This window comes from Sarcophilus harrisii, chromosome 5, assembly GCF_902635505.1.
Source record: "Sarcophilus harrisii chromosome 5, mSarHar1.11, whole genome shotgun sequence".
In the NCBI taxonomy this organism is placed as follows: Eukaryota; Metazoa; Chordata; class Mammalia; order Dasyuromorphia; family Dasyuridae; genus Sarcophilus; species Sarcophilus harrisii.
In genome coordinates this window covers 226,565,241-226,581,516 of record NC_045430.1, presented here as the reverse complement: position 1 = coordinate 226,581,516, position 16,276 = coordinate 226,565,241, and the positions used below count along the sequence as shown (strand labels likewise).

Here is a 16,276-nt window from a genome sequence, read left to right as displayed (position 1 = left end):
ACATTCTGTTCTATTTTTTCATTCTTTAAAATCTATTTTGTTATTTCTTAATCTCTCATAATTTCACTGGTTTCCTCTTGCCCAATTCTAATTTTCAAAAAGTTATTTTCATCTTTGAGACTGTATCTCCTTTTCTAGTTGGTTCTCTTTTTCCCATAATCTTCTTGACTTTCTTCAATTTTGTTTTGTTTCGTTTTTTAGTTTTTCCTCAAGGTCTCTCATTTGATTTTTAATTTTTTTTTTTGAATTCTTCTATAAATCCTCTCTGGGTAGAGAACCATTTCATGTTACTCTTTGGGGTAGAAGCTTTTTTTTTTTTTTTTTTTAAATTTATTTCAGTGTCCTCTTCTGAAATGAACCCTCCTCTTCCCTGGATCTATAATAAGTTTCTATGGTAGGATTCATTTTTTTAAGAGGCATTAATGTAAGCACCTCAAATCATGGGTGGGCTATGGTGCCTCTAGCTTTACTTCAACTCCCCTCTCTGACCAGGAATCCCAAACCAAGAGTTCTGCCCTCCAGAGGAATGATCACAGAATGGGTTTCCCAAGTCAATAGGAATGTCATGCTTCAGAATTAAAGTATGCATGACCATAAAAGGGGTGGCACAGAATAATTTTTTTTTAAATATTCACATGCTGTTACTGTGTTAATCTGGCATATTAGGGAGGTCTCATTAGTTACCTCCCTAAAAAGACATGGATCTAAACAGTTTCTGCAACTTGGTAGTTTCTTCTGCATTAAACACAATCCAAATTGTATTTTTTTATTCTTTTGACAAAATATATTAAGATGGCATTCAAATTCAGTCCACTTTTACAACAGTTAAAAGTTTTATTTTACTCAATCTGAAACATGGTTAATTGTGGATAGAAGGAATTACTAGGTAGTGAAATATTGCTATTAATTTCCTATTTATATGCTTCATTTCCAATTATTTTTATTTCAATGATTACATCACCACTTAGACCAATTTTGGTCTTGAAACACTGATTTTCTTTTTAGTTTCTTCTGGACAACTAACTTTGTGAGACAGTTTGCTTATTCTATTATTAGATCACTGGATTTTAATTGCTAACTTTCCCAGGCTACCTACAGCTTTTCTTGAGTAGCCAAGGAGAGAAATTGAGTTTCCCTTGCTAAGTCAAGGGAGATACACAAAATCTTTTGACTAAATGTGCAGTAAGTACAAGTACGTTTGGAATCATGGGCTGCATTATTTATTAGTTACAAGGCAGAGTATATATCCTTGATGGTTTCTGCATCCCTTAATCATATAAAGTATTACCCTAATCCACACAATCTATATCTATGGTATTTTCTTAGGATGTTTGGTTAAATTTATATGCTTTTTATAAAATTTTGGAACTGGGTCAAAGATTTGGCACTTTAAATCTATAGCTAGTGGCAAGCCTATTATATAATTTCTTTATTAATATCATCTTCATTTGAGGCTATTTGCTCAAAGCTGATCTTAAATAATATATATTTTAAGTTAAAAGAGGATAAGATTTTTTAAAATTGCTAATAACTCCTAATTTAATCCTACTAGTTTAAATTCTCTCTTTAACATTTTTACCTAATATTTTTCCTCATTTTAACCAAATCCCTAATAAAGGAATAATTAATTATCCCTATTTTTTGATTTATCCTTTATCTTATCCCTTACTGACTATCCACATTCTTTCACAACTGCTTTCTAGTCTTTGCAAAACTTGGTAGTTTTTAGTCTATACTAAAATCCATAATAAGATATAACAATTTTTAAAAGATTAAAATCACTGATAATTAAAAAAAAAAAAAAAAAGAACCTAATGGGTAACATCAAAAATCTTAGTAGAAGGAAAAAAAGATGATCAAGTCTTTAAATAGATCTATAAAATAGATGAATAGACTATAAAAAAAGATCAGTAAGCAAAAACAATGATATAGACATCATCTTACTTAGCTTTATTTTCTAAAATCACAATGAGAAATTTAAGTGACTGGTTTTAGCCTAGAGGAAATGGACATGTCTCCAGGTATCAGGTTCCAAGCATTCCTTTCAAGATTCTTAGCCGAGTGACTCAGAAATTATATAGGCTTTCTGAACCTGTTCTTCATCAATAAAAATAGGGACAACACAACTTGTACCATTCATCTCATAAAGTTGTCATAATGAAAGTGTTTTGCAATCTTTGAAGCAATTTGAAAATGTAGATTATGACTATTTTTTAATTATATAGTTCCATAGAATTAAACAGTTCTAGTAGCATTAAGTTAAAATGGAAAAAAAGAAAACCAGCTTCAAAGCTGACTTTTCCATGAGTATATCTCTCTAATAAATTCTTAGTTAAGAATAATTATGATTAACTTACCAATGGTTCTCTATTTTTGACCAGTCTGATTATTTTTACCGAATCTTCCTCATCATCAATATCATCAGGCATAGGAGGTAAAACAGGATCATAGTTCTTTTGGGCCACAGTGTCATGTACAGAGAGTAATGCCTACAAAATTTTTTTTTAAAATTATTAAAATGTTAGCCAAATATCATCCTCATTAAAGTAAACTCCACAAGAAATAAAATAGTTTGTAAAGAAGTTTCATTGTAATAACAATTTTGAGTTTTAATATCCCTTCACTAGACTGTTAATGATTGTTTGGGCTAAATCCTCTTCCGATAAAACCTGAATTGAATTATATACTTTTCAGTATAATTAAAACATTTTGGAGCTGAACTATAAATTTGCCTTTAGGGACTATTCATACTATGGTGACAATATAACAACAATGTATTTACCTTTTGATATTTTAATTAAACATTCTTGGATGGGTTCTAAGATTAACTCTTATTATTATTATTAACTTTATATTAACTCTGAAATACTGAATTTCTGGTTCAGAAGTTATTTCCAAATCTTGGTTTGATCTATTCTATTGGTCCTTTCTTGGATTTGGGAAGTGGGGAAACAAAATTTAGAAACTAAAATTTACTACAATATTTCAATATAGGGGTTTTCTAGTCTCCCTCTTACCCTAACCTTTGTCTGGATCTATAAAATGCCCTGTAACTATAAAATGCAACTGTAACTTAGTGACGGTTGGAAAGGACTTAGTGTTTTGAACAATAGTATAAATCTGTAATATTTATATCTAGAATCTAATTATAATGTATTACTTAGAAGTACAATTACTAAATGTATACCCATAAAGTATCAAATTATAGTATAATATGCTAATAATATTTAAGTATTACCACAAAGATAAAAGGGTAATCAAGAAACTATGAAGAAAATAAGCCAATTCTATCTGTATATCTGCCATTCCAATAATAATATTAATGTAAAAAAGAATTTATTAAGTACTACTTAATGTATCTGGCATGATGTTAGTCATTAAGGATACAAAAGCATCAAAGAGAAAAATGAAAACAGTCTTTTCCCTAAAGAAGCTTACATTTTTTAGAAGGAAAAGTAACCACATATATACAAATATAACAAACACAATGGACATAAGAAATAGAAAATTATTTTGGGAACGGAGTGAGCACAAAAAACTAACGGGGATTATGTGAGCTCTTGTGGTTCCAACCTTAAAAGAAAGAAGAGAACTCCAAAGGCAAAGGAGAACATGAGGCCAGGACGGGTAAAAGCACCAAGATGGAAGAGGGAGGGTCATAGTATGACCTGCATTTAAGCCTCTTAGGCTGGATGATAGAATAAATGGGGAATCAACTTGAAAGAGGAATTAATTTGTGAAGGGATCTAACTGACAAACGGGAGTTTATATTTCATCCTGGAACCAGTGACATCATCAGGTCAGTGCTTTAGAATACTGATTGGAGAGGAGAGCGAAGAAACTAGAAGCAAAGACATTTAGGAAGTCATAGCAGTAATCCAGATGAGAGATAATGAGGGTCTAAACAAAGGAGGTGGTCCCGTAAGTGGGAAAAAAGGGAATTGGTGTGAGACTGATGTATAGGAGAGGGGAAGAATGAAAGGAGAGAAAGTGAAGGATCAAGGAAGACTTTGAGGTCAGGAACCTGAAGGAAGGTGTTTCCTTCTGAGAGCTTGCTTCTACCGGATGACATTTAATCTCTGGCTGTCCTTTCTGCTACAGATCCTACATACTCACTTATCCTTCTTCTCCCCAATTATTAGTCCTACTTGCTTGTCATTATGACTTCTAGAACTATTCCCTACTGCTGTCACTCAGGAACCTTCCTTCTTTAAGACACATGTAATACCAATTTAATCATGTTATATACTGACTCCCAAAACATTCTCTCCTCTTCCATGAGATTAGTTTCTGACTCCCAGTACCCCTTTTCACTCCACTTTTTTTTCTCTACTGGATCATTTCAGCACACGTGCTAAACTTCCCTCAAACATCCTAAATGTGCAATTTCTCAGTCTCCTTAAATCCTGTGACTAATTTTTTCACTCCACCTAAATTATACATAAAGAAGGTCAAACCTTTGACTTTGCCATAAACCACCAATGTTCAGATCCATGATACAGAATTCCAAAATTCTTTCATCCAGTAATAATTTTTATTATTCCATCTCTTCATATGCTTCACTGCTACTAAATGCATCTTTGTCTCCCTATGATTACCAATCCCTCAACTCATACTTTTCCAGGCTATCATCACTCCTACAGCTGTATTCACTTCCCTTCTCAAAATGGACTCTTTTGTGAACCAGTCAATTCTATAATATTTTCTACTCCAAATGCCTTGTTGCCTTGATCAATGCTGACTTGCCACATACCAACTCTGTGGTATTCTAATCTTCTTTCATTGCTATCAATGTACTGGTGAATGGAGATGAAGGAAACAGTGTTTACCAGATTCATGAAAATTTTATGTCTAATATCAACAGGGCCTTTGCTGTAGCAATACAAACCTTCTACTACTATTCCTCCTTCCTAATCAGTTCTCTATCCCACTCACTATAATACCTATTCCAAACCTAATTTTTTTTTTAAGTCTCCCATAAAATCCCCTTCTGCCAATCCTTTTCATGTTGTTGTTCTTCATTCCTTTTTCAGTCATGTCTGCCTCCTCCTGACTCCATTGGGATTTTCTTGGCAAAAATACTGGCAGATTTTGCCATTTCCTACTCCAGTTCATCTTAAAGATGAGGAACACGGGCAAATGAGGTGAAGTGACTTGGTTAGGATCACAAAGTTAATGTCTAATACTGAATTTGAACTCAATTAAAGGAAACTTCCTGCTTCCTGGCCTGATGCACTCTCCACTGTGCCATCTAGCTGAATTTAAGGGTCACATACTTCACTGAAAAAATTAAGGCCATTTATCAACAGCTTCCTCTTCTTCCCTTTTTCTCATTTAAATCCCTATTATCATCTCCTTTATTCTGGCCTCATATGAAAGGTTCTGTCCCATCAGTCCTTTTTTACATTATAACCCATGACAGATTTACTTCCTTTCTCAATCCTGACTCTTATACAAACCAGTTCACCATGATACTTGAATCTCTTACTCCTTTGTCCTATTGCTGCTGGTATATTCCTAAGATACTCTCTAAATCTACCTAAAAACCTGATCCCTGTAGTCTTCAGTCTCTCATCACCTATGTTGCCTATAAACATATACTAGTCCATACCATCCTTAAAAGACCTTGATTCATCTGATTCTCCCTGCTAGCTTTTATTAGATAGAAATATTTCCTCCCCCTTTTCAGCTAACTGAAAAACTAATCTACATTTGTGACTCCTATTTTCTAGTCTATAACTCTTTTAATCACCAAAACGAGGCTTACCACATCAGTGCATTGTCCTATCCAATAAAGTCACCAATGATCTCTTAGTTGACAAATTGGATCTCCTTTTCTCCTGTCTCATTTTTTACCTCTCTGCACCGTCTGACACTGGCTAATCACCATCCTCTTCTGGATGGCCTCTCTTCTCTTGCTTTTCCCTGATATTGTCGTCTCCTACGTATCTCCTACCCTTTCTCAGTCTCCAACCATTACTGTGAATGGCCTCCAAGGCTCTGTCCAGGGTCATTTGCTTTCTTTTGCTCTATGTTCTCTGACTTCCATTTGCCCTAGAGTTAAATTACTATGTGTATACAGATGATTCCCAGCATTCATTTTCCCTCTGCACTTGTGGAAACATCAGAGACTGAGTACTGGTCATTTTAAACTGAGTGTTCCTATTGAACAAAAAAATGCAAATTAAGACAACTCTGAGATACCACTATACACCTGTCAGATTGGCCAGAATGACAGGGAAAGATAATGCAGAATGTTGGAGGGGATGTGGGAAAACAGGGACACTGATACATTGTTGGTGGAATTGTGAATACATCCAGCCATTCTGGAGAGCAATTTGGAACTATGTCTAAAAAGTTATCAAACTGTGCATACCCTTTGATCCAGCAGTGTCTCTACTGGGCTTATACCCCAAAGAAGATACTAAAAAAGGGAAAGGGACCTGTATGTGCCAAAATGTTTGTGGCAGCCCTGTTTGTAGTGGCCAGAAACTGGAAAATGAATGGATGCCCATCAATTGGAGAATGGTTGAGTAAATTGTGGTATATGAATGTTATGGAATATTATTGTTCTGTAAGAAATGACCAGCAGGACGAATACAGAGAGGACTGGCGAGACTTACATGAACTGATGCTGAGCGAAATGAGAAGAACCAGGAAATCATTATATACCTCAACAGCGATACTGTATGAGGATGTATTCTGATGGAAGTGGATTTCTTCAAGAAAGAGAAGATCTAACTTAGTTTCAATTGATCAAGGATGGACAGAAGCAGCTACACCCAAAGAAAGAACACTAGGAAATGATTGTAAATTGCTTGCATTTTTGTTCTTCTTCCCAGGTTATTTATACCTTCTAAATCCAATTCTCCCTGAGCAACAAGAAAACTGTTTGGTTCTGCACACATATATTGTATCCAAGATCTACTGTAATCTATTTAACATGTATAGGACTGCTTGCCATCTTGGGGAGAGGGTGGAGGGAGGGAGGGGAAAAATCGGAACAGAAGTGAGTGCAAGGGATAATGTTGTAAAAAATTACCCTGGCATGGGTTCTGTCAATAAAAGTTATTTAATTAAAAAATAAATAAATAAATAAATTAAACTGAGTGTTCTAAAGGTAGAATAAACTCAACATTACCTAAAAAGAACGATCTTCTTTTACTCCACACTCGAGCATCTTCCAAAGGTCCCTATTACTTTCACAAGAACCCCTACGATTCTGACATCTTTATCAACTTCTTATTCTCATTTAGTCCCTTCATCCACAGATTGCCACACCCTCTTCTTTATTTCTCCACATCTCTCCTACATAGAATATCCCCTTATTTCCATTAACAAAGTCACCATCCTAATGGCCTTTAAGCCTTTATTACCTCTGACCTGGATTACTAAATCATTATTGATCTACCTGACCCAAGTAACTTCCCATTTATCTTTACAAACACCCTTACAAGTATTAAAATGATTTTAATAAATAGCAGGTTTGACTATGTCAACCACACCACATCATCACTTCAAATTTCACCAGTGATCTATTAATGAAATATAAACTCTTCTGTTTGGTATTTAACTGTTCACAACCTGTCCCCTTAGTATACCGAGTCTTCATATATGACACCCCATTTCAAATTTCTGACTTTCCATTGTTCCTTAAATGCTTTTCTTTCCCCTCCCCCCCCCACTTCCACTTCTCATAATTCCTAAATTTAAGACTCAGAAAAAAACATCATCTTCTGAGGAAGGTTGTTCTCCTCTAACTATTAGTTCTGTCCTTTCCTTCCAATACTCATTACTTATATCTATTAATGTATAAGTCATCTCCACAATTAGAATCTATGATCTTAAAGGAAAACATTAAAATAAAATCATCAAAAATTTTATTCTCAGTGCTTAGCATAGTATATAGCACATCTAGTAATTGCTAAATACATGCTTGTTGAATCATTAACTGGAATTCAGTTAAGAAATGAGAACAATATCTGTATGTACAGAAATTGCCTGAATAGAGATAATGAAAATCATGGGCATATTTGTGTAGAAGGTAGGGCATGGATAATGATCCAACAAAAGAGACTAAGAATGAGTGTTCAATCGAAAGAAAAATCAGGAGGGAAATGTCTTTTAAAACTAGAAGTATTTTGGAGCACCAAGTGATCTTCCTGATCATCTTCCTGATGAATTAACCTTAGTTCTTCACCTGTAAAATAAGCTAGAGAAGGAAACAGAAAACCATTCCAATATCTTTCCTAAGAAAATACCAAATGGGGTCACAAAGAATAAGATATGACTGAAAAAGACTAAATAACAACATGAGATGAGAAAAAATTTCTCAAGTAAATCCCACATACTTTTAGCAGTTCTATTTTTCACAAATGTCCTAAAAAGTTTTTTTATTTAAGCAACTCAGAAGAAAAATATAATTTTCCTATTAGGCATCATACAATATTAATTTAAAAGACTGCCATACAAAAAAAAATTAATTTGATGAACCAGAAAATAAATATTTTAAAATCCCAATGACCAAAAAATTAAAAGGCACTGAACCCAAATGAAAACACTACTTCCATACTTTTTCTCTCATACTTGGAAGCCTCTTCATCCAAAAAGTTTATTGTAGGACTAGAATTCTCCCTTTGGCCTATTGGAAAACTCCAAACTGACTCTCCCTAGACAGCCAAGTTTCCCGGCTGCACTCTAGACTTTTCTCAGCCAAGATATCCACTCTATTTTTCTTCCCTTCAAACTCAGTTCCCTCCCTATCCCCAATACTTCCTCCTTTCAGCTTCCTTTTATCTGTAATCTAATGCCATTAGAATATAATGAAGGTAGGGACTATCTTTCTGTCTGTATTTGTATTTCAGTGTCAAATAGAAAGTGCGTAATAAATGCTGATATGACTAGTTCCCAGCAAATGTTGAACATAGATCATTGTTTCACATACTAAAGATAGTTGGATTCTTAGGAAGATGCAGTTTTGCTTTGGTACTTCAGAGATTCCCACTCTAATAGGCTATGGTAATTTAGAATCTTGGAACAAACTACAAGATAAAAGCCAAGGCCTAAACTTAGTTACATATATTTCTAATGAAAAATGGTTTTCCTCTGAGCTACAATGCATCATATAATGATTAGACATAAACATGACTTGGATTAAGTACTCCAAATACTATGTTTCAAATTTTTAACTTATTCTATTAGTGTAGAACACAATTTTTTAGTTTCCATATATAAATTAGCAGTTTAAAATTTTTACCAAATATCCCATATTTGTTATATTTTAAAATGTCATTATTGTATTCATTTAGGTTGTACTTACATATTTATTTTGACCACATAATTATAATGGTAAAGGCACTTAATTTACTTTATAGTATTTAAAAGGATATATATTTATCACATTAAATATTTTTTCTACATATTTCTAGAGAACTGTATGGTCTATTTATTTATTTCAGTCTCTATATAACAGAAGTGATATTGTACATAGTTTCGTTCATCTAGTACCTTTTTTTTTTAGTCAGAGAAGCAACATAAAATGTGTCTTGTTCAAGTAAGACAGCCTTTAAAACAAGTATTTTAGGGAAAGCAATAGATTAATTATGAAGGATATTATGCAGTTCAGAGTTGGGAAAGGCCTCTGATATCATTCATTTCAATTTAACCAATATTTATTAAACACCTACAATATATTTTGCTAAGAATGGGGAAAGCAAATTAAAATACTATAGCGGTTGCAGGAGCAAAGGTGTTTTTTTTCCCCCTAGTAAATCATTTTTAATACACATTGCTTTATGAATCATATTGGGAGAGAAGAATCCGAGCAAAAGGGGAAAATCATAGGAGAGATTAAAAACCAGAAAAAAGAAGTGAACATAGCATGTATTGATTTACATTCAGTCTACTCATTTCATTTTCTGGATGCAGATGGCATTTTCTTTCTAAAGTCTATTGAGATTGCTTTGGATCACTGAATCACTGAGAAGAATCAAGTCTTTTATAATTGATCATCACACATTCTTGTCATTATTGTGTACAATGTATTCCTAGTTCTGTTTGTTTCACTTAACATCAGTCCATGTAAATCTTTCCAGGACTTTCTAAAATCAACTTGTTCATAATTTTTTATAGAATAATAATAGTCCATTACCTTTATATATCACAATTTGTTTAATCATTCCCCAACTGAGAAGCATCTATTTATACTCCAATTCTTAAGAGCAAAGATTTTATATATTCTATATGGGGAATAAAATTTATATATTCTATTATGGAAAATACAGACTAAGTGGATACAAGATGATCTGAAGAAGAAATAAGCATTAATTACTATTGGGGTCAAGGGAAGGTTCTAAATTAGAGCTGCTCATTGGTCTAAGCCCAAAAGGAAGGTTAGGATGTAAAGGGGGCAAAGATGAGAACTGCAAGCTTCATCTCTGCCACGTAATGAGATAGACAAGAGAAAAAACTGATGAATGCAAGGAATAATTAAGTAAAGGAAGAAAGACTGGGAGAAAGTAAAGGGGATTTACTAGAAATATGTTTGAAAAGCAAAGGAGAAGGAACATTATGAATGAGTTTAATTAAATAGCACACTGAATTTCTAACTTAATCTAAATGCAAAAGAAAAACCTACCTAAAGATCTTTGAGTAGAAGAATGGCAGGGTAAGAGATGTGTCTTATAATGTATCTATATGTGTACCAAAGATAAAAAACACTGCCTATATTCTCCTGAAGAGAAACGCATAGATAAAACTATAAGAATTCAATTAAACTTCTATGTTCCAGATGCTGTGTTAGTTACTAGGAATACCATGACAAAAAATATAAAACAGCCCCAGCACTAATGTTTAAATTCCAATAAGAGAAACAACTCATACATACATGTCAGCCAGTCAATAGCCACTTCTTAAGCACCTACTTAGGACTTTAAAGACATGGGGGATAGTCAGCAAAAAACATGAGACAGAAGACAGAATGCAGTATGTGCACAATTATGTGCACAAGTAGCTCAATGTAGCCCACACATGAAATGTGTGAAAATAAGCAATGTATAAGCTTGGAAAGGTAGGCAGAAGCCACAGTATGTAAAGTTAGAAATGTTATTGAGAAAATTTTCTATTTTAAACCAGGTAACAGAGAACTAATGTGGACTTTTGATAAGAGGAATGATAGTCCGAGAACCATGCTTTAGAAATATTTTGGCATCTATGTAGATGAAAAACTGGAGAGGGAAGGATGCAAGGAAGGAGGGTGCATCAAGTGCTATTATTTGGCAAGTACTAAAGATACAAATACGAAAGGACAACAAATTTTTGCCCTCAAAAATCTTATATTCTTTTTTTTTTTAAAAAAGGTTTTTGTTGTGATCTTTTATTTTCTTATCACTTGGATTTCCCTCTGAATGACTCCCCCTCCCCTTCAAGGATGTTAAATTCTATTTCTAAAAAGCAAGGAAAATAAGAGTCTTGTTCAAGGCTGTATGTAATATTCTTCTCTAAAATGTAATGTTCTCTGGGAGCAGGTTTCTTGGGGGGCTTCTGGGAGCAGCCTTCGTTTCAATTCAGTAATCACAAGTGCACCCAGGGATTAAAGTCCAAATCCTTTATTGTCTCTTTCCAAGTCTTTGTCTCCTTTCCTGGGGCCTGGTTAGCTGTCTTAGAGGCCCATCTCTTTCCTTGGTCCCAAGAGTTTAAGCTCCTGTCACCAGTCCTTTTTCTTCTCTGCTTTTGCCAGCTTCTTGAGGTCCTCCTGAATGTGTCTTGGTTTCTGTGGGGAAGTCAGGAGGACCACCACCACTTCTCTCCGACTGAATCCTGGTTGAGGCTCCTAGCTTATATATGCTCTCTTAAAGGTCTGAGTCTTGTAAAACTATAGTAAGTACTAAGTACATGTATTGAACTAGAGAACTGTTAAATACCATGCTAAATAATCATTGTCTCTAGCACTTCCACTGACTTAGCACTTTGTTTCAAGTTCAGAGTTCTGGCCCATGACAACTGTAAATGAAGGAAAAACACCTCAAAACCAGGTCTCTTGATCCCAAGTTCAATGGTCTTTCTAGTATATGATCCTACATCTTCTGAAAGTTCATTAGGATAAATGATTTTTTTAAGGGTTTTGTCATCATCATCAACATCAGTAATCATTTATTAGACACTACAATCATGGTAGGCACTGTATCAAGCTCTGAAGATACAAAGAAAGGCACAAACATAGCACTTGCCCTTAAAAAGAGACCACATTCTAAAGGAGAAAACCACAGGCAAACAACTACATATACTTAAGGCACCTGTGGAAGAGCTTGGAAATCATTTGAGACAGAATGTGTGGGTGATGATAAATTTACTTGAGTCTTGAAGAAAGCCAAGGAAGCCAGGAGGTAGAAATCAGGAGAGAGAATTCTATGCAAGAGGGACAACCAGTGGCAAGGCTTGGAAGAAGGAATGGTGGGAGCAGTCAACTGACAGGAAGTGGTTCAGTGACACTGGATCAAAGAGCCTAGTAAAAAGAGCTTTAAAAACTAAACACAGAATTCTGGTTTTGACTTTAGAGGTAACTGGGAGCTACTGACATTTACTGAGTAGAGGGAGAAGGGCCATGTGCTTAAGGAAGCTCCCTTTGACAATTGACTGAAGAGTGGAGGGAAGCAGGGAGGCCAACTCGAATGCCACTGCACCAGTACCAGCATGAGGGAATGTGGCGGCCATGAGGATGGAAAGAAGGGTGCCTATGTGAGACATCATACAGGTTAAAAACAAGCCTTGGCCACAGATTGGATATTTGGTGTGAAGACAAATGCAGAGTCAGCCTGGATAACAGAGAGGATGGCAGGTCCTGAACACTAATAAGGAAGTTTGGAAGAGAGAAGGAAAGATTAACCGGGTCAAGAAGTGACAAGCAGATGATGGGGAGATGAAGAAAGGTCGGGAGAGGTTATGGCTGACTGTTCCCATCCCATTCCAATCATTTCATTCAAACTACAGTTTATGTAACTTATATAACTATGATAACTTATAGTTTGCCCAGTCTTAGTTCAGTTTTCAGTTACTAATGCATTAACAATTAAGCTGTTTGATCCCTTATTGTTTCTTTTGGGTCTGGGAGTGGGTGGGGAGGGTCTCTCACTCTTGGTCCTATAGCCATCATGTCCCAAATCCCAATCTGCTTTACCTATGGTAGTTCCCAGGCATTTGATTTGTACCGGGGCACAACAGAACTGAACCTGGCGGGAATCCTTGGAGGTCAGAGTTGACTAGTGTGAAAAATATGTCTCAGGAATCATTGGATTCTCTGAGAAATGATAAGACTGTTACAACACTTCAAAATCTGCTGGAATCATTGGATTCCCTAACACATAAAAAGACTTTTGCAGGACTTCAAAAACTCAGGGGGATCATTGGATTCCCTGACATGTGAAACAATGGACAATAGATTGGTTTTGGACTATCTCTTGGCTGCTGAAGAAGGTGTATGTGTGACTGTTGTTTACATACCCACCTTCTAGGACTTCTGGTGATCTTTTCCAACACCATGTTGATTTATATTGTTTGCTATTCCGCTACTTGCGTGTACCAATCATGTTTGTTACACCACATCGAGCCTGCACTGACTGAGGGGAAGGTCATCCCTAATAGCCTCTGCTTTATTGCTATGTGCTTGTGTAATACCTCCCATGCTGATGGGTTTGTACATAATAAGACCCTTCAGCCCAGAAACCCGCTAGCAACCCCCATTTCCCTTTGGTGCTTTTCATCTCCCTTCCTGAGATGTCAGGTAGGGCGTGATCATCTCCTTTTTAGTGCTTTCACCGCCTTTTCTGAGAAGTCAGGGAGGCTGTGATCACCTCCTTTTCGGTGCTTTCACCTCCTTCCCTGAGAAGTTAGGGAGGCTGTGATCACCTCCCCTTGGGGGCTCTGACCTCCCTGAGGAGTCAGGGATGGCATGACCACCTGTGTTCTAAAATAAAAGAAAGCGGGAGATGTAATGGGCTGAGGTTTGAGCTGATGCACTGAGGTCCCAAGTACATGAGGCTAGATAGTAATTGGGCTATACTCTATTAATACATGATTGGATAAAGAATGGTCCCTGCCCACTCTCCATGCAAGTCCTGATGTGTTGTATAGGAAATGACGATTTTGGTGGGTGGAGGCAGAGAGAGAGACAGGAAGAGAAGCTGGGAGAGATTGGGCCTGGGTTCGAGACTCCGAGCTGCTGGTTGTGTGGCTGCTGGTCGAGCTAGCTTCTTGACTCAGTTGCATACATTGCCATCGCCGATTCTCTTCCACCTCCGATCTTTCTTCACTGAGAATAAAGACTGACGATTTTCCCCTAACCTGAATTCCCGTCTCGTGCTGATTTTAAAATACACGATCTTCACAATATGGAATGCTTCACTAATCTGCATGACTTTCTTGGGCAATGGCCAACTGTATCATCCCAATTTCAGTATATGTGGTGCTGAAGCCAGTACATAATTGTTTAATAATTTAAAAGAGCACCAAGGCTTCTGGGATTCCCAGAACTCAGAGATCCAAGTTCTAAGGATGAGGATTTTAACAATATATTTTGTTCAGAAGTTATTACAATTTCATATAAACATTTTTAAAATGTTGTGAATGGCTTAAAGACAATAAACAGTGATTTCCTTACTCTACTAGGGCCATGATTACTGGAGATTCAATGATCTTGAAGGAACTGACACTAATGAGTATGTTGGAGTGAGGTTGTAGGAAAACAGTCAAAGTAAAAAAACACGTAAAAACGTGTGATCAGAAGTTTTCCCTCACCAATGGATTAGGCACAACTTGTATGTTTCTGTTTCCTAAAATATGAAACCTTTTCAGGAAAATGAAGAGAAAAATGAAAACTTATACAAATTTTCTAACATAGTTTTCTGATAATACTAACATATTAAGTGAAAACATACTATAAAGCTTCCAATTCAGAGGCTTAACATCAAAAAATATGCTCTAAGTTATATTTTGCATTTTATTTTTTAAAAATTCAGATTGCATGGCTTTCTTTAACTCCTTTTTTATGTATTATTTCTTAAGAAACAGCTAGTAAATAGATTTTTATATAAGTTATCAAATCATGGAAATTCTATGGGAAAAACAGAACAATGAATTCTAATGAGTAATTTGACAATTTTAAAAAATGAATAAAATTAACAAATAGGTATTGAGCACTTATAGCTTCACAATTGTGTATCACAAATTAGGAACAGAGATAATAATAATAATGGTTAGGATTAAAATAGAGCTTTAAGGTTTATAAATACTTTATAAATATTATCCCGTTTTATTATCAATAACCCTGGAAGATTGGTACTTATCCCCATTTTTTAGCTGAGAAAAATGAGAGACAGAGATAATCTGATTTGACTAGGTTTACACAGCTGTAAAGTATTTAAAGCAGAACACAAACTTGGGTCTTCCAGACTCCAAGTCTATTATTTCCTGCATTAGCCATAATAATTACCAGGTATATGAGTTGTCTCAGGGTACAATAGAGCTGAGCCTTTGGTGGCAATTTTTTGAGGACACCTCTCAAAATAACTCATTTCATGGGACAGCTCTAATTATTAGTAATTTTTCCCTTTATATCAAGGCAAAATATACTTCTCTACAACCTTGGGAGCCTCAATCCCCTCTGCTAAATGAAGACTCTTTGTCATATCATCCCTTCTTCCCCCACCTCCAGAAAAGTCAACCCACAGTTTATGTTCTAATTAGAAAGACAAGGAAAAAACAAGAAAAGGATTGAAATAAAAAAATTCAACAAAATAACATGAGTTATCTCAATATAGTAGATGACTTCCAAATGAATAATGTGATATTTAGAGTACATATAAAACAAAAGCTCTGGATAAATATCAATATTCAATATTCTTCATTAAATCTAATTGTATACTATTATGTATTTTTCATACTTGACCAAAGAATCGCTTCTATGTCTTAGATATATAAAAACATTCCTAAAATGTATGCATAAGTAATTCCATGTTAATCTTTATTGTACTTTTAGTTTAGGTGATACTTTTAGTTAGCTAATCTTATAGTCTATTTTCCTGTTTTGGCTAGAATAAATTTTAATCCCACAATATACAGATTTCCTTTCAAAAAGAGTTAATTTCTTGAGGGAAATCTCATGTCCACTGCCCTCAAGTGATGGATTTACCTGTTGTATTGAGGAATTTGTGGGAAATTAAAAAAAAAAAAAAGATACTGTGCATCATCAGGTTCACACAGTTTCATAGTTTAGAGATTTCTA

The 16,276-nt window shown here is 35.1% G+C and overlaps 1 protein-coding gene across 7 annotated transcripts in view; it reads right to left on the bottom strand.

The window, feature by feature from the left end:
* MPP7 (membrane palmitoylated protein 7) overlaps positions 1–16,276 on the bottom strand; it is a 227,991-nt gene that overhangs the window by 78,365 nt on the left and 133,350 nt on the right. For 6 of the 7 annotated variants that reach the window (XM_031939805.1, XM_031939804.1, XM_031939799.1 and 3 more), the window contains one exon: positions 2,358–2,489. The exons of the other annotated variant lie outside the window; for it this stretch is intronic. In XM_031939805.1, the coding sequence (XP_031795665.1) occupies positions 2,358–2,489 (132 nt within the window). The remainder of the gene's footprint in view (positions 1–2,357; positions 2,490–16,276) is intronic. 7 annotated transcript variants of the gene reach the window in all.